Below are 24211 nucleotides of genomic sequence, written 5' to 3'. Positions count from 1 at the left end.
CGTCGGAACAAGCGTGTTGTGTCAGTACACGAATCGCATGTGTGCTTTTTGTTTCCTTTCCGAATTCTATACGTTCGTGCTACATTTCTCAGACAGTCGTGTCGTTCCGCGTTCCCGACGTGCGCGATGAAGATCAAACGTCAGAAGCAGGCTAAGAAGACCATAGGTTTTTACAAATACAACTTCTGTTTTCGGGAGCCTTTTCAGATACTGATCGACGGGACGTTTTGTCAGGCCGCCCTCAAGGGCAAGATCCAGATAAAAGAGCAAATGCCCAAGTACCTGATGGGAGAGGTGCAACTTTGCACCACCAGGTGAGCGACCGGACCGGGTGGGGTGGGTGGTAGTAGCCTAGCGGGTAACACACTCGCCTATGAACCAGAAGACCCGGGTTCAAATCCCACTTACTACCATTGTGTCCCTGAGCAGGACACTTAACCCTGAGTGTCTCCAGGGGGGGACTGTCCCTGTAACTACTGATTGTAAGTCGCTCTGGATAAGGGCGTCTGGTAAATGCCGCCTCAGGATTCCCGACTTCTCCCCCTGTTCCTCCGCAGCTGCGCCCTGAAGGAGCTTGAGTCCCTGGGGAAGGAGCTTTGTGGGGCCAAGTTCATCCTGCGGCGGTTTCAGACGCGCAAGTGCGCGCACGCCAAGGAGCCCGTGTCGGCCTCCGAGTGTCTGCTGTCCATGCTGCAGCAGACCAACCCGCACCATTACTTCATCGCCACGCAGGTATGTGTCCACCTCGGTGGTGGAGTGAACTTACCCTCGGCAGCTCAAGACCTTCCTCTTTGGAGAATATTTAGATTGTCTTCCTCTGCTTATCCGGGCCGGCCCTCTCCCCAGCCACCTTCACCAGCTCCTCTGGCATTTACATTTACAGCATTTATCCAGGCACCCTTATCCAGAGCGACTTACAATCAGTAGTTACTCAGGGTTAAGTGTCCTGCTCAGGGACACAAAGGTAGTAAGTGGAATTCGAACCTGGGTCTTCTGGTTCATAGGCGAGTGTGTTACCCACTAGGCTACTACCCAGACCAAGGCGTTCCCTTCAAAAAAATTCAAATAAAATTCTCATTTTATTTGTCACATACACAGTCATACACGGTACTTTTTGCGACTGCTACAGTATTGCAAATATTGCAAGTATACAATGAAAACCAATATGCAAATATTTCAAACGTAACCAAATATTACACTTTTATGTCTTTAACACAAAACATAAAATGTGTTTAACATGTAGGGTGAAGGTGTGCAAATGAGTGAAGTCAAAGTATAAAGTGAAAGGTTTGTGCAAGGTACCAGACTGGAGATCATTTATCTAGCGTGTCCTGGGTCGACCCGGGGGCCTCCTGCCAGCAGGACGTGCCCGAAACTCCTCCCCAGGGAGGCGTCCAGGAGGCATCCTGACCAGATGCCTGAACCACCTCAACTGGCTCCTCTCGATGTGGAGATGAACTCGTAACCTTCTTGGCGACTTACAACATGGAAGCACGTTGTAAGTCGCTCTGGATAAGGGCGTAAATGTAAATGTGTGTGTATGGAGGGTGGCGACAATGACGATGTCGTGTTCAAAATTGGTGTTTGGCTCACGATGTCTCGATTCGAGTTTGCGGTCGTTGCATGTAGTGTAGAAGTCAGTGGGGAGTTCAGTATTCGACAGACAGTATTCTTCATAGAACCTCGCTGGATTTTATGCTCAACTTCTGTAGGCCGCCCTCCTCCTCGAAACTTCACGTCCTGGGGAAACCTCATCGTGGGACTGGAACAAAGTGGCTGTAATTCTGCACCAAGATTCTTCAAATACAGTATTGGGGGACACTAAAAGCAAATAAAAAAAAAATCAACATTTAATGTAAAGGGGGAAAGACCATAACGTTACATCCCTGGGAGTTGGTTTAAAAACTTGGTGGCCTAGCGGTTAAGGAAGTGGCCCAGTAATCAGGAGGTTGCCACTGAGGTGCCCTTGATGAAGGTCCCGTCGCCACCAACTGCTCCCCGGGCGCCTGTCATGGCTGCCCACTGCTGACCAAGAGTGATGGTTAAATGCAGAGGACACATTACGTTGTGTCACCGTGTGCTGCGCTGCAGTGTATCACAAGTGACAATCACTTTACACTTTCACTTTCCTCTTTGGTGTCTTAAAGGACCAGGAGTTGACTTCAGGCCTCAAGGAAATCCCAGGCGTGCCGCTGCTCTACATCATACAGAACACGACAGTGCTGGACAAGCCCTCCCAGCGCTCGCTAAAACACGTCCAGGCAGTCCAGGCCGGAGAGATGGTGACGCCGTCGCAGCAGCAGTGCATCCGCAGCCTTAAGGAGGAGCAGGGCATCGGGGCAGACGGCGCCGCGCGACCGGGCAGGAAGCGCAAGCGCAAGTCCGGCAACCCCAACCCTTTAAGCTGCTTGAAGAAGAAGAAGAAGGTGACGGCGGCGGCAGCGACGCCGAAAAGGTCCAACGGTGAGAAAAAGAAAAGGAACCGACCCAGGAAGCGCAAACCTGCTGGAGGCGCCGCTCCTGCCCTCGCCACCACCCCCAGTGCAGCAACCTAAGGACTCGAAGAGCCAATTTTATTAAAGTCGTTTATACATTTTTTGTGTTTTTTTTTTTTTTTTTTTCCCGTTTTGGCATGCGTAGGTTTATTATAGTGAGCAACAGACATATTTTAAAATAATTTTATTCTAAAATGTACTTTATCTTCCAGACTACAGGTCTTTAATGTGAGGATTAGCTTTCACTGGCAAAAAGTTATCAACATCAAGTTTCTATTCGTTTCATACAAATCAGTTGGGGGGGGGGGTGGCGAGGTTACATGCAAATTTCAATTAAAAGATGCAGAAAACGTGACATAAATCTCAATGATAGGTTGAAGAATTACGTTATTAGCTGCTTGGAATGGATCTACGTCCATCAATCGTGTTGAACTATCGCAACGCTGCGGCGTAATGGGAGAGTTAAGGCTTGTGTCATGTTGTCACGAAGGCTCCCAAAGTTGCTTTTTCTGTCATAATTTAAAACATTCCACTCCAGCACACAGACGTCGTTCAGTACGCCGAGGCAGCGAGGAGACCCCGCCCCCCCATCCCATCATCATTGTTTTTTCACAGAGTGGTCTGGTTTTCAGATCTAGCTCTCTTTCAATGAATGCTATTAGTAGTCAGTCAACCAAACGATAGATGGAGCATGCGATATGACAATATGACCAGACTAGATTTATGCTTACCATCATGACACCGATTGAACGTACCATATTTAATTTCGTTAAATAATTCCTAAGGGGCATTAAAATCTGCACGCTCAAAACTAGTGCAAAAAAAAAAAAAAAAAAAGCCAGTAATTGAATCAGAAATCTTTATTATCCAACCAGTACTGCACTTAGAGTGAAGAGTGAAAACTCCTGCTTTACTGTCAAATTATGTGTAAAGTGAAGTGATTGTCACACGTGATACACAGCACATGGTGCACACAGTGAAATTTGTCCTCTGCATTTAACCCATCACCCTGAGTGAGCACCATGACAGGCGCCCGGGGAGCAGTGTGTGGGGGCAGTGGCACCTCGGCAGATCGGGATTCGAACCAGCAACCTTCTGATTATGGGGCAGCTTCCTTAACCGCTAGGCCACCACTGCCACCACTGCCACACACACACACACACACACGAGCAAAATAAGCGAGAAGACTACTCCGAAGGCCGGGGGGAGCGATTCTTCAGATGATGTGAAAGCGCGGACCCGGGGTGGCGATGATGTCGCTGTAGGGCTCGGCCTGGTTGAGCGCCACGGCCTGCTGCTTCTTCAGCACCAGGAAGCTGTAGAACTGCTTCTTGTTGTTGTTCTCGCACAGGGCCAACAGGCTGATCGATTCTGCTCCTGTTTTGGCCAGGACCCTCTGTTACTTAGAAATGGAATTAGAAAAAAAGTCGAATATGACAATAATTCACCCATTTAAAAGACCCTTTGTTTTTTTTTTTGTTTTTTTCAAAAGAAACGCAATTAAAATTATAAACATTTTTATTAAAAAAATATTCACAATTACAATTAATAATTTCTTTGAAGTTGGCTCATTTTCGGTAAAGGACGTACAACACTTGCAATGACTTCACACCGTACACCTTCTTCTCCAATGGACTGACAAAACAGGAAAAACAGGTGAATCGTCCCCTTCGATGAAACAAACGGAACAAACTGGATTTTTGTGGAAGGACTGCATTTCTAATCAATGACGTTACGCATTCGCAGCGTCGTGTGGACGGTTGGAAACACGACAAGTCAGCAACAACAACCAAAAAAGGTACCTGAAGACCATGCAGCATCTGCTGGGTCCTCTTGTTCCACCTCCTTTCCTCTTGGTCCTGGTCTCCACCCTGACCCGCTTCCTCCTGATGGAAATGGAGACACGAGGCACTGTGAAGTTTTGCGAGCTATTTAGATGCGTCTGGGCTGTGAAACAGGTCGGATTTTGTACCTCCTCTTCCTCCTCGTCATCCTTCTTGTCCTTTCCCTTCTCTCCCAGCAGGTCGAGCTCAGGGATGAGTTGTGCGAGGCTGGTCGGCTCCTCAGGGGGGAGTTCCACTGGTTCCACGTGCATCCTTGTGGACACGATGGAAGAGCAGTCTTCCATCATCTAGGAGCTGGCCAGTTACACAAACATTTGATCGCACATCTCCATGTCCTTGCCTGTAATGTTCATGATGAGGTTGTGTACTTACGCTCAGGGCCGGCTCCGCCTCTGGGGCCTTGCGCTTCTGGCCACGGTGGGTGGAAGGAGGAGGCATGACCGACTCGTCCATGGTTCGGCTCCCCTCCATGTCTGACGGCTGGAGCACACTGGGCTCCTCCAGGATTGTCTGGTCTGAGAGAGGTGGAGGTGTGAATGTGAACTTCACTCATGTGTTCACTCCAGCCCTTTATGAGTACAGCTGGAGACTGGAGGCCAAGGTTTACCAGTGGGGGTAGTCACGATGTCCGAGTAGTCACTGAGCTGGGCGCGAATTGTCTTGCTGTCCAGCTCCTTCACACTGTCCACAATCAGCTTCCTCTTCCTCTTGGCCTTGGTCTCCTTCACTGTTAAAATCCGTAAAACGTTAAAACTTTAATCTGTTAGAACTAAAGTCTGACAGAAAAGTCCCTTTTTCACCTATCTGTCTGAAACGTAACATGTTCCTTAAGTTCTTCCAAATTATGTGCATACAGGGAGTGCAGAATTATTAGGCAAGTTGTATTTTTGAGGAATAATTTTATTATTGAACAACAACCATGTTCTTAATGAACCCAAAAAACTCATTAATATCAAAGCTGAATGGTTTTGGAAGTATTTTTTAGTTTGTTTTTATTTTTAGCTATTTTAGGGGGATATCTGTGTGTGCAGGTGACTATTACTGTGCATAATTATTAGGCAACTTAACAAAAAAAAATATATATACACCCATTTCAATTATTTATTTTTACCAGTGAAACCAATATAACATCTCCACATTCACAAATATACATTTCTGACATTCAAAATCAAAACAAAAACAAAGCAACCAATATAGCCACCTTTCTTTGCAAGGACACTCAAAAGCCTGCCATCCATGGATTCTGTCAGTGTTTTGATCTGTTCACCATCAACATTGCGTGCAGCAGCAACCACAGCCTCCCAGACACTGTTCAGAGAGGTGTACTGTTTTCCCTCCTTGTAAATCTCACATTTGATGATGGACCACAGGTTCTCAATGGGGTTCAGATCAGGTGAACAAGGAGGCCATGTCATTAGTTTTTCTTCTTTTATACCCTTTCTTGCCAGCCACGCTGTGGAGTACTTGGACGCGTGTGATGGAGCATTGTCCTGCATGAAAATCATGTTTTTCTTGAAGGATGCAGACTTCTTCCTGTACCACTGCTTGAAGAAGGTGTCTTCCAGAAACTGGCAGTAGGACTGGGAGTTGAGCTTGACTCCATCCTCAACCCGAAAAGGCCCCACAAGCTCATCTTTGATGATACCAGCCCAAACCAGTACTCCACCTCCACCTTGCTGGCATCTGCGTCGGACTGGAGCTCTCTGCCCTTTACCAAGCCAGCCACGGGCCCATCTATCTGGCCCATCAAGACTCACTCTCATTTCATCAGTCCATAAAACCTTAGAAAAATCAGTCTTGAGATATTTCTTGGCCCAGTCTTGATGTTTCAGCTTGTGTTCAGCCTTTCTTACCTTGGCCATGTCTCTGAGTATTGCACACCTTGTGCTTTTGGGCACTCCAGTAATGTTGCAGCTCTGAAATATGGCCAAACTGGTGGCAAGTGGCATCTTGGCAGCTGCACGCTTGACTTTTCTCTGTTCATGGGCAGTTATTTTGCGCCTTGTTTTTTTTTAGTGCGGAAAAAGCATGAGGAACGGGAGGTGACCTTTCCCCTTATATCAACGAGCGAGGAACAATGATGGGTTGTCGCTTCTGTGCTCCCTGCATGGCAGACATTTACATTTACATTTAGCATTTATCAGACGCCCTTATCCAGAGCGACTTACAATCAGTAGTTGCAGGGACAGTCCCCCTGGAGACACTCAGGGTTAAGTGTCTTGCTCAGGGACACAATGGTAGGAAGTGGGATTTGAACCTGGGGCTTCTGGCGAGTGTGTTACCCACTAGGCTACTACCACCCTACTCATTTCAACGATTAACGCACTACTAACTAACAAAATCAGATAATTGCTTCTCTGGTTCATCTTTCTACTAAATTACCTCATCAGATTGATGATACAATGAGCATACAATACAATGCTGACGAACCTGTGATGTCAATCGGCTCCAGAGCAAAAGCTTCTTCCTCATTGTGGACCAGAGTGGTCTGCTCAGTTTGGTCGGTCATGGTGGGGAGCGGCCCCACGGGACCCGAGTCTGGGCTGTCCGGGCCTCCTCCAGCTCTCATTAAAGTCTTTTTCAACGCCTAAAAAGTAAAGAATGTGAGAAAAAAAAAAAATCATAGCAACGCACGTCGTCATCCGCACCATGATCTGGCGCCATCATTACAGTCTCTGCGATGGCCGGGGATCGTCAAAAATACCACCGCCATCCTCATTGCTGAGAAGCTTGTCAACTGGGAGGAAAAACAGGAACAATCCTCCTCAAACAACAAAACGTAGAGAAAAATGAACAGAGAAACTATGCAGTCATTTATCCTCGGTATGTATGTATTTGTGTTTATATATGTATATATATATATATATACACACACACACACACACACACACACACACACACACACTGTATATTACTGGCCCTGCTCAGAGGCCAACAGCAGGTCATTAACAAGCTTTAACCAGCGTTGAGGTCAGAATCCCTCCTAGAATTTTCATGAATGTTGTTGCTGTTTAGCACAGCTGCTGGGCTACAACCTTTCTAAAATTTTAGATATCGATCTGTAGTTCGATCAAGATCAGATTTTCTGATCAGGGGTCTGACGACTGCTACAAATGATTAATTTTTAATAGGATTTATAACATCGGGAGCTACTTGTTGTAGGAAACTTATAGGACTTGGATCCAATTTGTAAGCACATTGATTTGATGATGAGATCTTTTTAATTAGTTCAGGCTCTGTCAGGAGGCTTAAGCGTTCTAATCTGTGGTCTTGTATATTTTCCGAAGTAATATCGACAAACCTGGTTTTTTTTTGTTATCGAGTGATAGCATCCGTGTTGGTCTTATTACCAATACAGTTTTCTGACTAAAATAATAAACACAATTGCACACAACACGTAGACCCCACCAGCCATATGTAAAACCATGCGAAAAGAAAAGCCTTACGACGTTATTTACTGACTTTTCCAACTTTGTAGCAAACAAGTAGGCCCCTCCAAAGCAACCAATATATCAGACCAAAAGCCTGGCCTCTCCATGATTTCTGTGCATTGCAGGGTCTTAGCATGGCGGCCTTGTACGTAACACATGGTTATTTTGACCTCTTCCTAGTTTTCCAGGTTTTTCCGACCCGCATTGGTGGCACCAACACATCCAACATGTTTGATTGTGAGTCTCGACTGGGTCGCTAGCTCCAATGGTTAGCCGCAGGGTGCCAAAAAACCTGCTGCAACACAAGAATAAATGGTGTTGACAGGTCCAAATAAGATGCTGCAACGGTGTCAGTTATGTTTTTTGGTTCTAAGACCATGAGCCAGATTTTCAGATAACTGAGTGGCGCCCGGCCCAGTTGGGGTGGATGCCATCTCGCCCAAAAAGAACAGGCTCCCCCCGAAATGTTGGCCAGTTATTAATAAATCCCGATTTATCTAAAGCCTGCTACAGGTCTCATTGCTACGCCGGTGGTGGCCTAGCGGCTAAGGAAGCGGATCTGTAATCAGAAGGTTGCCGGTTCAAATCCGTATCTGCAAAGGTGTCACTGAGCAAAGCACCGTCCCCACACACTGCTCTCCGGGTGCCTGTCATGGCTGCCCACTGCTCACCAAGGGTGATGGTTAAATGCAGAGGACACATTTCACCGTGTGCTGTGCTGCTGTGTTTCACAATGACAATCACTTCACTTTCACTTCAAACAGAACAGATTACTTTATCCAACATCGTTTTAGGCAATTCAAGCATCTCTATAAAATTATCTTTAGCTATTTCCAACTGCCGTAGCCGGACATTGAATCACTATGCTCGAATATCTGCAGTTATTTATCGCCAGCGCGTTTAGGTGATGGAGCCATAACTCACAGCTGGACATAATAAGATGTAATGGTTTTGTATTTTTTTCATAAAAAATGTACTGTACACACGTCACACGGATTCATACCAAGCATGCCCCCCTCACTACTCTCCATGGGATTGTCACCAAAGTCGTCCTTGTTCTGGTCGTACTCGAGGTGGTTCGATTTGTCAGCCATCTGCCCGCTGCTCGACTCGGGCTCCAGGAGCAGGTTGGAAGCCGACGCCCCGTGGATGATGTCCACTTCGAAAGCGCTCTCCTCTCGCATCATCTCGCGGCCATCCATCCCAAAGTCAGCTGAAGATATAAACAATGTTTCGGGGGGGGGGGTTTGTGCAGAAAGATATGAAGCAACAAAGTTCTTCAAAGTGTGAAGCAGGACAATGTGAAACATAACGAAGTCGTTTTCCTGCAGGATGCTCAGGTTGCCCACTTCCTGTCACATGGTGATCTCCTCCACACGACTCTGGTTCAAAGTGAACTGCTGTGCAACGTCTATATCACTGTAAATAAATGCCATTATTGATAAGTCTGGCAAACCATATTACTCATACATGATATACTTTTTAAAATATGCATAAAATATTATAATTGGTCATTTTCAAAGCCATATTCATGTACTTCAGAACACAAAAAGGCTTTGGAGTGAGATTGCAAGAGGCAGGATGGATGGATGGATGTATGGATAGATGGATACGCATACTCGAGGTCAGGAAGTGGCTGATCGAAATCATGGAACTCCTCGGGCAAGGTGATGGCATTTTATGCAGCTTCACGATTCTCCTCGGGCAAGTCGACCACGCCTGCGAAAAAGAAAAGAAACGATTTTGGATTTTGAGAACAGAGTCTCGCAGCCTGACCCGTTCATAAACCCCGTTTCCATTTAGGAAACATTTACAGGAGACCATACCTGGCCTGAAGGCCATCTTGATCTTAATGAAAGCTTCATTACAGTCTGCAAGCAGGTACTTGGCTTTCCTGTGGTAGATCCGCACCACACCCAGGAGTAAATGTCCCGATGTCCGCAGTGCCATTTGTACTCCTTTCAAATTAAACTAAACCATCATTATAATTATAATTTATATAATTAAGGCGTGCATTAAGCACATGTTCGTATTGCTTAAATATAGATTAAGGAACGTGTTAAGACTTTACAAGTCCAATGCAAACAGTAGTGACAGTCAATAAATAGCAAAAGACGATTATTGTTGCGCTGGCGGCCAGTGCCATGAACTGTATCTGAAATGACAGGAGACGGCACAGCTGATCAATGGCAAGCAGCGTGAAAACAGGGGCTACGCTATATTCTGTGACCCCAGAACCGCCGTTTCGGTGTATTTATCGGATTCTAGATTATTTTCTCCATGTTATTTCTGGCCCGTGTCATGTGGTTCTTCGTAACGGGGAGAGAAGAGATGGTGACACAGTGAGTGGCTCTGAGAATCCTTTTATTAGCCAGATCCTTTAACATCAGGAACCGGCACAACAAGAGGACAGCAGCGGGGTAACAGGGCAGGCATCCACCTAGGATCATAATACGCCTGCTCCAATTACCTCCAGTTACCAGGCAACAGCCCACTAACTCTAACATCTCGACCTGGTTCGGGAACAGCACCATGCAGGACTGGCGAGCCCTACAGAGGGTGAACGCACTATCTGTTCCAAGCTACCTGACCTTCAATCAACCTAGAGCAAGCGATGGTGGACCAGGTCCAGGAAGATGGTGAAGGACCTCAGCCATCCCAACAATGGACTGTTCCCGCTGTCGCGATCAGGGAAGCGCTTCAGCCTCCTGAAGTCCAGCACAGAGAGAATGAGGAGGAGCTTCTTCTTCTCCAGGCTATTCGAGCTCTCAACAACCACATCACTTCATAGAACTCCAATACACTCCAGCACTTTCACTTTCACTCTGGACCCCCCCCCCCCCCCCCCCCCCCCCCCACACACACACACACACACACAAACAAACTTTTTTACTCTTGCACAATTTGTTTTTCACATTTTCACTTTATACCTTGCTGTTACACATATTTCATGTTAAAGACATAAACGTGTAATATTTGGTTATGTTTGCAATATTTGCATATTGGTTCATTGTACACTTGCAATATTTGCAATACTGTGGTCTGTAGCAGTCGCCAAAGCATTTCACTGCACATCATACCGTGTATGACTGTATGTCACCCTAACGGCCATATGCAAATGAGCCCAGACCTATTGGCTGAAAACACTACACTGCTGACAGAAATTCATTGCGCGTGTTAAAAAATCACATGTATATATGTATATATGCTTCGAACCGGGTCCCCCGTGCCCCGCTCCTTTTTTTAAAAATGTGATTTCGTTTTATTTTCCGCTCCTCCCGGTGATGGACTAAAACAAGCAAAATGGCGTGTATGGCAGGCGGTCTACACATTTAACATCTTGAACGGACATGTGCCGCGAATACACATCATTTCATTCTTCCTAGTCAAAACGAAACTCGTCCCATCCACAATTTCTCTTTCAGACATCCATAGCGAAAGTCTCCCCAGGAGAAATGACTTCACGTCTATTGGGCTCTCCACTTCAGCTGTCCAGAAGGTGCTATGGAATTTTGCTTTGAAATAACATGGTGCCGAATTTGCAGATATCCAAAGTGATGTTGATTTGGAAGATCAAACTTCTGTTGTAACTGTTGGAAGGACATTAGAGAGCCATCCTGGAATAAGTCCCCTAGTGCACGAATCCCCTTCATATACCGTGTTTTAAAGAGAGGTCAGGAGGCCACGCCAGGATCCCGATTAGAATAAAATGGATTCAGTATAAATATAGACTCATCTCTCCCAAAGAATCTGGATTTTTCCTTGCTGAATATTTATGGGGACAGGCAAACAAGCTCCAGAAAGATAATGGGGACCAGGCCCAGGAATCTACAGTAGGACACAGATCATAATAAGACCTAAACCATTCCCAAATGAATCTGGAGAGGCAAACCCAGTTATAATACAGGGAGTGCAGAATTATTAGGCAAATGAGTATTTTGTCCACATCATCCTCTTCATGCATGTTGTCTTACACCAAGCTGTATAGGCTCGAAAGCCTACTACCAATTAAGCTTATTAGGTGATGTGCATCTCTGTAATGAGAAGGGGTGTGGTCTAATGACATCAACACCCTATATCAGGTGTGCATAATTATTAGGCAACTTCCTTTCCTTTGGCAAAATGGGTCAAAAGAAGGACTTGACAGGCTCAGAAAAGTAAAAAATAGTGAGATATCTTGCAGAGGGATGCAGCACTCTTAAACTTGCAAAGCTTCTGAAGCATGATCATTGAACAAGCAAGCGTTTCATTCAAAATAGTTAACAGGGTCGCAAGAAGCGTGTGGAAAAACCTGCCCATGAACTGAGAAAAGTCAAGCGTGCAGCTGCTAAGATGCCACTTGCCACCAGTTTGGCCATATTTCAGAGCTGCAACATCACTGGAGTGCCCAAAAGCACAAGATGTGCAATACTCAGAGACATGGCCAAGGTCAGAAAGGCTGAAAGACGACCACCACTGAACAAGACACACAAGCTGAAACGTCAAGACTGGGCCAAGAAATATCTCAAGACTGATTTTTCTAAGGTTTTATGGACTGCTGAAATGAGAGTGAGTCTTGATGGGCCCGTGGCTGGATTGGTAAAGGGCAGAGAGCTCCAGTCCGACTCAGACGCCAGCAAGGTGGAGGTGGGCTGGTATCATCAAAGATGAGCTTGTGGGGCCTTTTTCGGGTTGAAGATGGAGTCAAGCTCAACTCCCAGTCCTACTGCCAGTTTCTGGAAAACACCTTCAAGCAGTGGTACAGGAAGAAGTCTGCATCCTTCAAGAAAAACAGGATTTTCATGCAGGACAATGCTCCATCACACGCGTCCAAGTACTCCACAGCGTGGCTGGCAAGAAAGGGTATAAAAGAAGAAAAACTAATGACATGGCCTCCTTGTTCACCTGATCTGAACCCCATTGAGAACCTGTGGTCCATCATCAAATGTGAGATTTACAAGGAGGGAAAACAGTACACCTCTCTGAACAGTGTCTGGGAGGCTGTGGTTGCTGCTGCATGCAATGTTGATGGTGAACAGATCAAAACACTGACAGAATCCATGGATGGCAGGCTTTTGAGTGTCCTTGCAAAGAAAGGTGGCTATATTGGTCGCTGATTTGTTTTTGTTTTGTTTTTGAATGTCAGAAATGTATATTTGTGAATGTGGAGATGTTATATTGGTTTCACTGGTAAAAATAAATAATTGAAATGGGTATATATTTGTTTTTTGTTAAGTTGCCTAATAATTATGCACAGTAATAGTCACCTGCACACACAGATATCCCCCTAAAATAGCTAAAAATAAAAACAAACTAAAAAATACTTCCAAAACCATTCAGCTTTGATATTAATGAGTTTTTTGGGTTCATTAAGAACATGGTTGTTGTTCAATAATAAAATTATTCCTCAAAAATACAACTTGCCTAATAATTCTGCACTCCCTGTATATACGATGTTTGGCGTAGCTAATACACCAAATTCCACTTGCATCTGCAAAGACTTTTTTCCAAGTCGCTGTTCCCTGCTTTTTAATGTTTTGTTTTGTTTTGTTTATACTTATATTATTTATATGTTCACCTTTTTTCTATCTATATGTTAAATATTGCTACATTAAGAATGCACCTAATTTCAAAAGCTTTTAAACCTTAGTTATAACCTTCCAGGAAATGTCCATATTGTACATGGGAATGTTCCGAGGTAAATTCTATAGTGAAAACAGTTTTGTGCCAGACAGGTAACACTTGATAGTAGTTCTACATGTCCTATTTTACCCTAAACAAGTAAGTTTTCCAGTTGAGCAGAGATTTTCCTGCTTAACCATAAGGGTAACATCTGAAGAGGGTACAGTAGTCGAGGGAGAATATTCATCATGATTAAACTTATTCTACCAAGCAGTGAAAGAGGAAGTGTTTGCCAGCGACTTAGATCTCATTTAATGGTATGAATAATTGGAGCATAATTAAATTTCCATAATTTATTTAATTTAACTGGCACATTAATGAACAAAATTAACAAATCCAGATTTCGACCATTTAAAGGAGAAGTTAATTTTATATTCAGTATCAAAATTACCTAAAGGTAATGCTTCTGATTTGCTAAAGTTAATTTTGTAACCTGAGAATAAACTAAATTCATTAAATAACGATAATGTTGCTGATATAGATGTTATTCAGGTGATGATAAAAACAACAGGACGTTGTCTGCATACAGTTCAATTTTGTGCTCATCGCCTATTATTGATATACCCTTTATATCTGTGTTCTGACTGACCCAGAGCCAGCACCAACAAGAGAGGGCTCAGCGGGCATCCCTGTCTGGTGGCCCTGGCAAGTGGGAAAGGATCTGACCACAGGCCATTAGTAATAACACAAGACATAGGAGAATAGTAGATTGAATCCATCTTAGAACAGGTAACCCCATTCAACTCAGTCAAAAGCCTCCTCTGCATCCGGAGATACAGAATTGTCTCACACTTTTGTTGACTAGTACATTGTATGACATTCAAGAGCCTCCTTATATTTGTGATAGAAAAATGATTCTGTATAAAGCCTGTCTGGTCTGGGTTTATAAGGTTAGAAAGAACCACCTCAAGTCTTCTTGCCAACAGCTTAGAAATTATCGTAGCATCAACCCCAATTAGGCTAATAGGTCTATAAGAACTGCATGAATCAGGTGGTGTATTCTTTTTAATAGTTAATTAAATATTTGTTCAAAGTTCAAAGTGGGCGGAAGCTCCTTCTGAAAAAAAGAAAGAAGTTTCTGACATGGTTAATACCTTTTACATTAAGGCTAATACATTTAACATCACTCATAATCAGAATGTGCTGCGGTACAGTCTGATTATGAGTGATACTAAATGTATTATTGAAATAGACTTATGTCTATATTGAAATAGACTTGATAATAAGACTTATTGTCCAGAAGGTAAAAGCAAGAAAAGGCTTTGCTCTGAAAAATTAAAAGTCCCATGCAATAGAGCTGTCACGGAGACATCCGAGACGTAGACACTGGTGAACACGGAACATAACTGTCACGGATGGGCTGGACATGGCGGTGAAGGAGGACGCATTCGCACGATCACAGGACAGGGGTTTAATATAAACTTCACAAGACAGGGGAACATGAACACGCACAATGACCCGATGGCGAACAGACACGAACAGGATAGTTTTATACAATTATATAACTAGACAGCAGGTGAACACGATCAGGGAACATTGCACAAGACGAACATGAAACTCCGGTCCGGACTCCGGATCCGGAGTAACCCCTGCCGGTCCGGATCATGACAGTACTCCCCCCTAAAAAGCACTACCACCTGGGAGTGCCCACAAAACGGTCCATGAAAGGGTGGGAGAAGTCCATAAGGATGAGTGGCGGCAGTCCTGCACCGGCGGCGTCAGGCCGGCGTCCTGTCCGACGTCCGCAGGCACCGTCACTCCGGTCAGTCTCCGGCACGCCCCGCTGGAAAGTTCGCCACCTCCCTCGTCTCGGTTAACGCCGGGAGCACCTGAACTGCGCGACCGGTCTCCTCGACCCCACGGTAGCTTTTGTAGGCCATCGAGGTCCGGTCGCACGGATTCGTCGGTACTCCCCGCCTCCTGAATCGCCAGGGGGAACATGGACCGCGTGACAGATCCTCTCGACCCCACGGTAGCTTTCGTAGGCCGCCGAGAGTCTGTCACGCTTGGGAAAACTTTAAAAACATGGACTGGATCTTGGGCAGGGCACTGGCAGAAACGAACAGGGCAGCTTTAAACAATTAACACAGGTGAAAACGATTAGGGAACATTACACATGACAACAATGAAACTCTGGGCCGGATCCCGGACCGGAGTAACCCCCATTTCGGACCGGATCGTGACAAGAGCGTTGTGATAGGACCCAGTGTGTGGCCAGTCTGTACAGGGCTGTGCCTGGTTCACATTTAACAATGCAATTCTAAAGGTTCACTTTTTCTTCTCTTTAAAATTATATCCATATACGCAATGTTGACTTATTAAAGTAAAAGTAAAGTAAATTATTAAATAAGAATGTGGTTAATAAACGTCTTTATTTGAAATTTACTGAAAACGTGTCTGTGTTTAAAATGTTTCACTGAGCTGCAATCAAAACTACATTAATTCATCTAAAAAGAAAAAGTGCAAGTGTTTTAAGGGCTTGAACTGGATTATCATATCGAGCTTGCGCAGTAAATGATGTGATGCGTTTCGATTAGAGCTAAAATGGAAGCTGAGGCGCTGAAACAGAGGCTAGCTACTGCTGATTACTAAAGTGGAAAAACACATAGCTTAATAATATAATTATTATATATATTATCTAATTATAATTTAATTATGTTACATTTTCTTTATAAATATCACGGCCAATGCACCTCCAGCCCACCAGAGAGTGCCAGACCAGCCGGAGAGACGGCAACCCGGAAACGGAAGTGAGAGCGTGCAGCGCCAAGTATAAAAGCTAGGTGAGACTGAGGAGACACTGCCCGCTCTTTGACGAATTTATTCCCAGAGATGCCAGCCATATTTCCCCACACCCGACTGATTGTAATCCATGACCATGACCTTTGCCTGTCCCCGACCTAGAACTTTGCCTGTCCCTCTTGTGACGACGATCTCTAAACGGATTCTCCATTGTGACCACGACCTTCGCCTGCCAATCAACCTTGATTTTGCCTGCCCCCTTTTGCTAATACGATCTCTCCTGTTACCCCAGCTTCCTGCCATCCCAGACGCCCTCCCGTCCAGCCTCCTTCCTTTCCCTCTTTCCCCGCTAACCCCCACGAAGCCAGAGTTCCCTCCTCGCCGCGCTTCGGCGCTTCCACGGCCACACTCCCGTTCCAACTCACCTCCGGCCGCCCTATCACCGGCCAAGCGCCTCCGGCCCTCCTCTCCCAGGACGATGACTTGTCCACTCGCTCCAAGCATGCCTGCGAATACCATGAACCAAATCAACATTGACCTGGCCACCCGACTCCAGCTCCCAGTCTCCCGGTGTGATCCACCATGCACGGTTATGGGACTGGATGGCAGCCCGTTGGGCTCAGGGCAAGTACTTTACCAAACCGAACCCCTACTTGTCTGCCTCGAGCCCAACCATGTGGAAACCATGATATTCTACCTAACCACGACTCCCCATGCTCCCTGCCTAGGCCCAAAACCCCAGTCCACAAATGCAACCACCATGCCCAGATTCCAGCTAAGGAATGACCATGCCCACAGACAGCAATCTGCCCCTATTTAATCCAGCCCCACCTTAACCATGCTTCCAGGTGCAACCATGGCCAAACCACGCACACCGATCGAAACCACGCCCCTTGAAGACGACTTGACCGAGAAGCCCCCCCATAGGCCTTATGACCTGCCGATCGACCTGCTCGATCGTTGCCGTTCAAATCCCGATCTGCCAAGGTGCCACTGAGCAAAGCATCGTCCCCACACACTGCTCCCCGAGTGCCTGTCATGACTGCCCACTGCTCACTCAGGGTGATGGGTTAAATGCAGAGGACAAATTTCACTGTGTGCTGTGCTGCTGTGTATCACATCACTTCACTTTATTTTTTTTATTATTTTGCTCCCCAGCGCCTTACCACCACAAGGCCGACTGTACCCGCTCTCACTTCCGGAGCGAAAGGCGATGGACGATTACATTACAGCATCCCTGGATAGTGGCATAATCCGTCCTTCCACCTCTCCAGCCGCTGCCCCATTATTTTTTGTGGGGAAGAAGGATGGGGGACTGTGACCGTGCATCGACTACAGAAAACTGAACGCAGTAACCAAGAAGAACCACATCAGTGGTCCACATCAGTCCCCAAGGAATCGTCATAGACCCGGTCAAGACCACAGCAGTTGCTGATTGGCCTGTGCCCACCACCATCCGACACCTCCAACAATTCCTGGGACTCGCCAACTTCTACCGCTGATTCATCCGCAACTTCAGCAAAGTGGCCCAACTGCTCCTATCCCTAGACTAAAGTCGATGCCTCTAGTCTAGGGATAGGAGCAGTCCTGTCACAACGCAATGACGTCGGGAATCGGGAACTCCTGGCAATAAAACTGGCTCTGGACAAGTGGCGCCATTGGCTGGAGGGGGCATTCCACCCCTTTTTAGTCCTGACCGACCACAAGAATCTGGTGTATCTCTAAAATGGCCAACGCCTCAACCCATGCCAAGCATGTTGGGCTCTGTTCTTCACGCGGTTCGAGTTCACTGTGTCCTATATCCCCGGCACAAAAAACGCGAAGGTGGATGCCCTGTCCCGGCAAAACATCCCGGAGACAGAGGACAATCCGTCCTCTCCCATACTCTCACAGCCCTTTCTACTGGCCCCTGTGCACTGGACCCTCATGCAAGAGGTAATTGCTGATCATGCACACCACCCTCCACCTCGAACCAACCTCACGAACCAACCTCACGACATTGTTGACCCCCTCTCCGTCCACGCATCCTACAATGGGGGCATGATACCCCACTGGCCGGGCACCTGGGACGTCAGCGCACCCTCGCCAATATTTGTCGGATATTTTGGTGGCCGGGCCTAGTCGCGGATGTACAGGCATATGTCACAGCCTGCCCTACCTGCACGTCACACAAGGCTGATATGCTGATACCACAAGGCCTTCTACTTCCCCTGCCTCGCCCCCATCGCCCATGGTGCCATGTCTCACTGGATTTTGTCACGGGACTGCCAAGATCCAGGGGTATGACCATCACCATGGTGCTGGTCGACCAGTTTTCCAAGATGGCCGAGTTCATTGCCCTGCCGGTACTCCCTACAGCAGCCCAAACCGCCGACATAGTCATCCAGGAAGTTGTGTGGCTGTTTGGACCACCAATGGACCTCCTCTCGGACCGTGGCCCCCAGTTCATCGCAAGGTTCTGGCATCACTTCTGAGGACAACTGGGGGTGAACCAACACTGCTCCTCAGTCAGCGTTCCCCCTTCGAGGTGGCCACCGGCCTCAGACCTACGTGGTTCCCCACGCTCATGGTTGAGGGACCGGTGTTGGCAGTCAACAGCCGACTCCGCCAATAAGCCGACTCCATAAGGTCTGGTCCCAAGTCCACCGGGTCCTCAACCGAACAGCCGAGTGCATGAAGCGACAGGCAGACCGACATTGTTGACTCGAGGCCTGCCCATATAGTTCAGCCCCAGAAAGCTAGAAAGACAGCAGAAAGCCACTTCATTGGTCCATTCCGGGTGACCCGACGCGTCAACCCAATGGCATACCAGGTGGCCATCCCACACACGCTGCGTGTCAGCCCGGTGTTCCACGTTTCCCACCTCCATAAAGCTCACTCCTCGCCTCTGCAACCTTGACCTTGAGTTTGCCTGCCTCCTTTTGCTAATACGATCTCCCCTGTTACCCCAGCTTCCTGCCATCCCAGACGCCCTCCCATCCAGCCTCCTTCCTTCGCCTCCTTCCCTTCTAACCCCCACGGAGCCAGAGTTCCCTCCTCGCCACGCTTCGGCACTTCCACGGCCACACTCCAGTTCCAACTCACCTCCGGCCGCCCTACCACCGGCCAAGCGCCTCCAGCCCTCCTCTCCCAGTACGATGACTTTTCCACTCGCTCCAATCATGCCTGCGAATGCGTCACCGAACTCGGCTAGTGACAATAAAAGATACAGACACAACATACAACACTCGGTTAAGGAAGTCGTAGTTGTCCCTCCAGTAGTCCCACCGGTCGCACCATTGACAATTTGGTTGCACTCTAAAGCCCTGCTGTACATCATGATTCTTGTGCCTGAGCTTCAATGTGATTGGCTGATTGAATTATGAACAGTTCTTCAACATCAATGTTCTTTAGGCTGAATGAACAAAATAATCTATTTAAGACTATAAACAACTAAAATTAATAACTAAACTCACAATGAAGTGGTGGAAGAAAATCTTTAACAGTGGCAAACAGCCAAAGAGACAGTTGGAGATAGAAAGACAGAACAGAGAAGAAGCAGAACAGATCTGCCAACTCCAAGAGATTGTTGATCAGGAAAATGCATTACAAACAGAAGTAATGGTCCATGCAGAACTGGAGAGACAACAGGCTTTCCACGAAAAGGAAAAGGAAACACTGATAACCAGAATGGAGGATGAATTTAAGAAGACAATATGTAAAGTTGAAACAGAGCTGGAAGCTGAAAAAGAAACCAAGCAAAAACAAGAGGTTTTACAGAAGATGGAGGCTCAGTACCATGCTGAGCTGGAGAAACAACAGGCTCTTCACGAAAAGGAAAACCAAACCCTGATAGCCATAATGGAGGATGAACTTAAGAAGAAATTATGTAAAGTTGAAACAGAGCTGGAAGCTGAAAAAGAAACCAAGCAAAAACAAGAGAAGGTTTTACCGAAGATGGAGGATCAGAACAATGCTGAGCTGGAGAAACAACAGGCTCTTCACGAAAAGGAAACACTGATAGCCACAATGGAGGATGAATTTAAGTAGAAAATATGTAAAGTTGAAACAGAGCTGGAAGCTGAAAAAGAATTCAGGCAAGAACAAGAGGTTTTACAGAAGATGGAGGCTCAGTACCATGATGAGCTGGAGAAACAACAGGCTTTTCACGAAAAGGAAAACCAAACCCTGATAGCCATAATGGAGGATGAACTTAAGAAGAAATTATGTAAAGTTGAAACAGAGCTGGAAGCTGAAAAAGAAAAATGGCAAAAACTAGAGAAGGTTTTAAAGAACATGGAGGCTCAGTACCATGCTGAGCTGGAAAGTAAAGAAACATTTAACAAAGACGAGGTCGAGCTTCTAAGAATAGGTTGCCCTAAAACACTCTGTAATATCAAAACTTCGGTAACAGAAGAAAAACTCAAACAAGATGTTCTCGATGATACTCAAGCCAGGATTAATCTGGAAATTCGTGTTGAGGAGTTGAACACCAAACCGGCTGAAAAGGTCAAGAAAGACTGGAGGAGACTTGAAAATAGGGAGGTGAAACAAACTCCTGAGACAGCAAAGAGCAGACTGCCCAGACCGGTTCGTCCAGGAATGGTGAAACCAATTCCTGAGACAGCAAAGAGCAGACTGCCCATAGCGGTACATCCAGGAATGGTGAACCCAACTCCTGAGAAGGCAAAGAGCAGACTGCCCAGACCGGTTCGTCCAGGAATGGTGAAACCATCTCCTGAGACAGCAAAGAGCAGACTGCCCTGACCGGTTTGTCCAGGAATTGTGAAACCAATTCCTGAGGGAGCAATATGCGCAATATTGACTTGTAAATGATTAAATAAGAATGAGTTTAATAAACTTCTTTATTTGAAGCCCATGAATTCTACAAGAATTTACTGAAAACATGTTGGTGTTTAAAATGTTTCACTGAGCTGCAATCAAAACTAGAAGCCAAAATTCCAGGGGAAATTTTGATGGGTCTGTCCGGGCATTGGTCACAGCTGCGGGCATGTTATTTGTAAAATGGGAATTCTTTACAGTGGTACTGCAGTATCACTTCAAAGAAGTTTTTTTTTACAAATGCTACCAATGCTAAAATTAGCGATCAATACATTCCAATGGGAAATGACCCTGTTTCAGCGTTAATAGCTCGGCCAGGCCCAGTCCGATCGCTTATAAAAGTAATAGCACACCTCACACAACAAAGTTCTAATTTTTGATATATAGCACGCGAGTGTGCGTGCTTCGGTACGACCCGCATTAATTGCCGAAAAAAGGCTGAAATAAATAATAATAAATAAATATTTTTTTTTTCGCCCATTTACACTTTTTTGTTTTCCCAAATTTGTGCATGATCCGTAAGTCAGACGGCGATAAACCATACGTCAAATCGTCGGCCATGGCGAGATCTACGAGACGACATCAATATCTTCTTTGTATGTCAATCCGTCTGGACACAAACTCCAAAAAAGTCCAATTTTGGGCTAGAATAATAAACGCGTTCCGAAAACGCTTTTTGGCTAATTGCGCGCGGACCGTAAATCCGGCCGAGCCGAGCCATACGTCAAACCGTGCGGAACGACAAGCCGCACGATTTGATACGAGAATCGTGTGTGTGCTGTGAAGCGTTTCATCGCAAATTCTTGGAAACCATTTTTTTTCACACTTTTAATGTTTTGGACGTGATTTGTGGCCCTCCTGTAATCCCCAAAGAAGCAACCAATACGTTATTGTGTGTGGAGAGGTCAGGCCTTCGGCCTGACCTCTCCGTTTTTTTTGTGCGTCTCACGGCCTTAGCGTGGCAGCCACAAATGCGAGACATGGCCTTTTTGGCCTCCTTCCCTATTTCCCATGTTTTCCTGACCACTGTTGGCGGTAGCAACACATCCAATATGTCAGATCGTGTGTCGAGGCGAGGCCTTCGGCCTCGCCTCGACTCCCGTGTCTCTAGCTTTTACGGATGGTCACAGGGAGCTGAAAACCTCTTCCTCTGCGCAACAGTAAACCGTACTTTTTACGCTTTGAACCCGATTTGTGGGCGGGCCGTGCGACCTACCAAAACAAAAAATATATCATCGTGTGCGGAGTGGTCAGGCCTTCGGCCTGACCACTCCGTTGTTTCTGTGCGTTTCACGGTCTTATCGTGGCGGCCTTGGACGTAAGACGTGTCCTTTTATTGCCTTTTTCCCGGTTTTCCCGCTTTTTCCGGGTTTTCCAAACCCCCGTTGGTGCCACCGACTCGTCCCATACGTCGGATCGTAAGACTCGGCGAGGCCTTTGGCCTCGCCTCGATTTTCGGGTCGCTAGCTTCAACGGTTAGCCTCAGGGAGCCAAAAACGCGTTCCCGGCACGATGGTAAACGGTACTTTTTACACGTTTTAACCCGATTTGTGGCCGGGCCGTACGACCTACCAAAACAAAAAATATATCACCGTGTGCGGAGTGGTCAGGCCTTCGGCCTGACCACTCCGTTGTTTCTTTACGTTTGACGGTCTTCGCGTGGCGGTCTTTAACATTCTTTAATGTTCATTTTTGCCATTCTCAGCACAATAATAAATGGTCTGTCTTCCTGACAGACCCAACTAGATTATTTCAATAAAAAAGAAAAAGTGCACGTGTTTTAAGGGCTTGAACTTGATTATCATCTCGAGCTTCCGCAGTAACTTATTTGATGTGTTTCGATTAGAGCTAAAATGGAAGCTGAGGCGGTGAAACGGAGGCTAGCTACTGCTGATCACGAAAACAAACGATGAGGTGTGGAAAAAAACTTATGTTAATAATATAATTATTATATATATTATATAATTATAATATAATTACTAGAAGCCAAAATTCCAGGGGAAATTTTGATGGGTCTGTCCGGGCATTGGTCACAGCTGCGGGCATGGAATTTGTAAAATGGGGCTTCTTTACTGTGGTAAGTTTTATTTTACAAATCCGTTGTTTCTTTACGTTTGACGGTCTTCGCGTGGCGGTCTTTAATGTTCTTTAATGTTCTTTTTTGCCATTCTCAGCACAATAATAAATGGTCTGTCTTCCTGACAGACCCAACTAGAAGCCAAAATTCCAGGGGAAATTTTGATGGGTCTGTCCGGGCCATTGGTCACAGCTGCGGGCATGGAATTTGTAAAATGGGAATTCTTTAATGTGGTACTGCAGTATCACTTCAAAGAATTCCCATTCGGCCTGACCACTCCGTTGTTTCTTTACGTTTGACGGTCTTCGCGTGGCGGTCTTTAACGTAAGACATGTTCTTTTTTGCCATTCTCAGCACAATAATAAATGGTCTGTCTTCCTGACAGACCCAATAATGTTAAACATTTTTTTATAAAAAATACAGACACAACATACAACACTCGCGAGGTTCAGGAAGTCGTAGTTGTCCCACCATTTTGTTGCACTCTAGAGCCCTGCTGTACTTCATGATTCTTGTGCCTGAGCTTCAATGCAGGCTGATTGAATTATGAACAGCTCTTCAACATCTATGTTCTTTAGGCTGAATGAACAAAATAATCTATTTAAGACTTAAAAATGAAGAACTAAAATAATAAATAAACTCACAATGAAGTCAGGGACGAAAATCTTTAAAGAAGGTGAGAAACAATTAGAGATAGAAGGTCAGAACAGAGAAGAAGCAGAACAGATCTGCCAACTCCAAGAGACTGTTGATCAGGAAAATGCATTACAAACAGAAGTAATAGTCCATGCAGATCTGGAGAGACAACAGGCTTTCCACGAAAAGGAAAAGGAAATGGAAACACTGATAGCCATAATGGAGGACCAACTTAAGAGGAAAATATGTCAAGTTGAAACAGAGCTGGAAGCTGAAAAGGAAACCAAGCAAGAACAAGAGAAGGTTTTACAGAAGATGGAGGATCAGAACAATGCTGAGCTGGAGAAACAACAGCCTCTTCACGAAAAGGAAACACTGATAGCCACAATGGAGGATGAACTTAAGAAGAAAATATGTAAAGTTGAAACAGAGCTGGAAGCTGAAAAAGAATTCAGGCATAAACTAGAGAAGGTTTTGCAGAAGATGGAAGCTCAGTACCATGCT

At 45.8% G+C, this 24211-nt stretch overlaps 1 protein-coding gene and 1 pseudogene across 1 annotated transcript; one reads left to right on the top strand and one right to left on the bottom strand.

Moving 5' to 3' along the window:
* Positions 1 to 12: 12 nt before the first annotated feature.
* LOC114770057 (rRNA-processing protein UTP23 homolog) lies at positions 13 to 2579 on the top strand. Its single transcript, XM_028963666.1, has 3 exons — positions 13 to 314; positions 558 to 732; positions 2148 to 2579. The coding sequence occupies exons 1-3, from the start codon at positions 127 to 129 to the stop codon at positions 2553 to 2555; spliced, it is 771 nt and encodes a 256-aa protein (XP_028819499.1). The 5' UTR covers positions 13 to 126; the 3' UTR covers positions 2556 to 2579.
* On the bottom strand, positions 1249 to 16677 carry LOC114770596 (double-strand-break repair protein rad21 homolog A-like; annotated as a pseudogene).
* Positions 16678 to 24211: the final 7534 nt, after the last annotated feature.

This window comes from Denticeps clupeoides, chromosome 20, assembly GCF_900700375.1.
Source record: "Denticeps clupeoides chromosome 20, fDenClu1.1, whole genome shotgun sequence".
NCBI classification, from domain to species: Eukaryota; Metazoa; Chordata; class Actinopteri; order Clupeiformes; family Denticipitidae; genus Denticeps; species Denticeps clupeoides.
The sequence above is the reverse complement of the archived record's forward strand: the minus strand, read 5'-3'. Positions and strand labels throughout refer to the sequence as shown.

Coding starts and splice junctions, on each gene's coding strand:
- LOC114770057 (XM_028963666.1), top strand. CDS start 127: ATGAAGATCAAACGTCAGAAGCAGGCTAAGAAGACCATAGGTTTTTAC. Junction 315..557: donor GTGCAACTTTGCACCACCAG/GTGAGCGACCGG, acceptor GTTCCTCCGCAG/CTGCGCCCTGAAGGAGCTTG. Junction 733..2,147: donor ATTACTTCATCGCCACGCAG/GTATGTGTCCAC, acceptor GGTGTCTTAAAG/GACCAGGAGTTGACTTCAGG.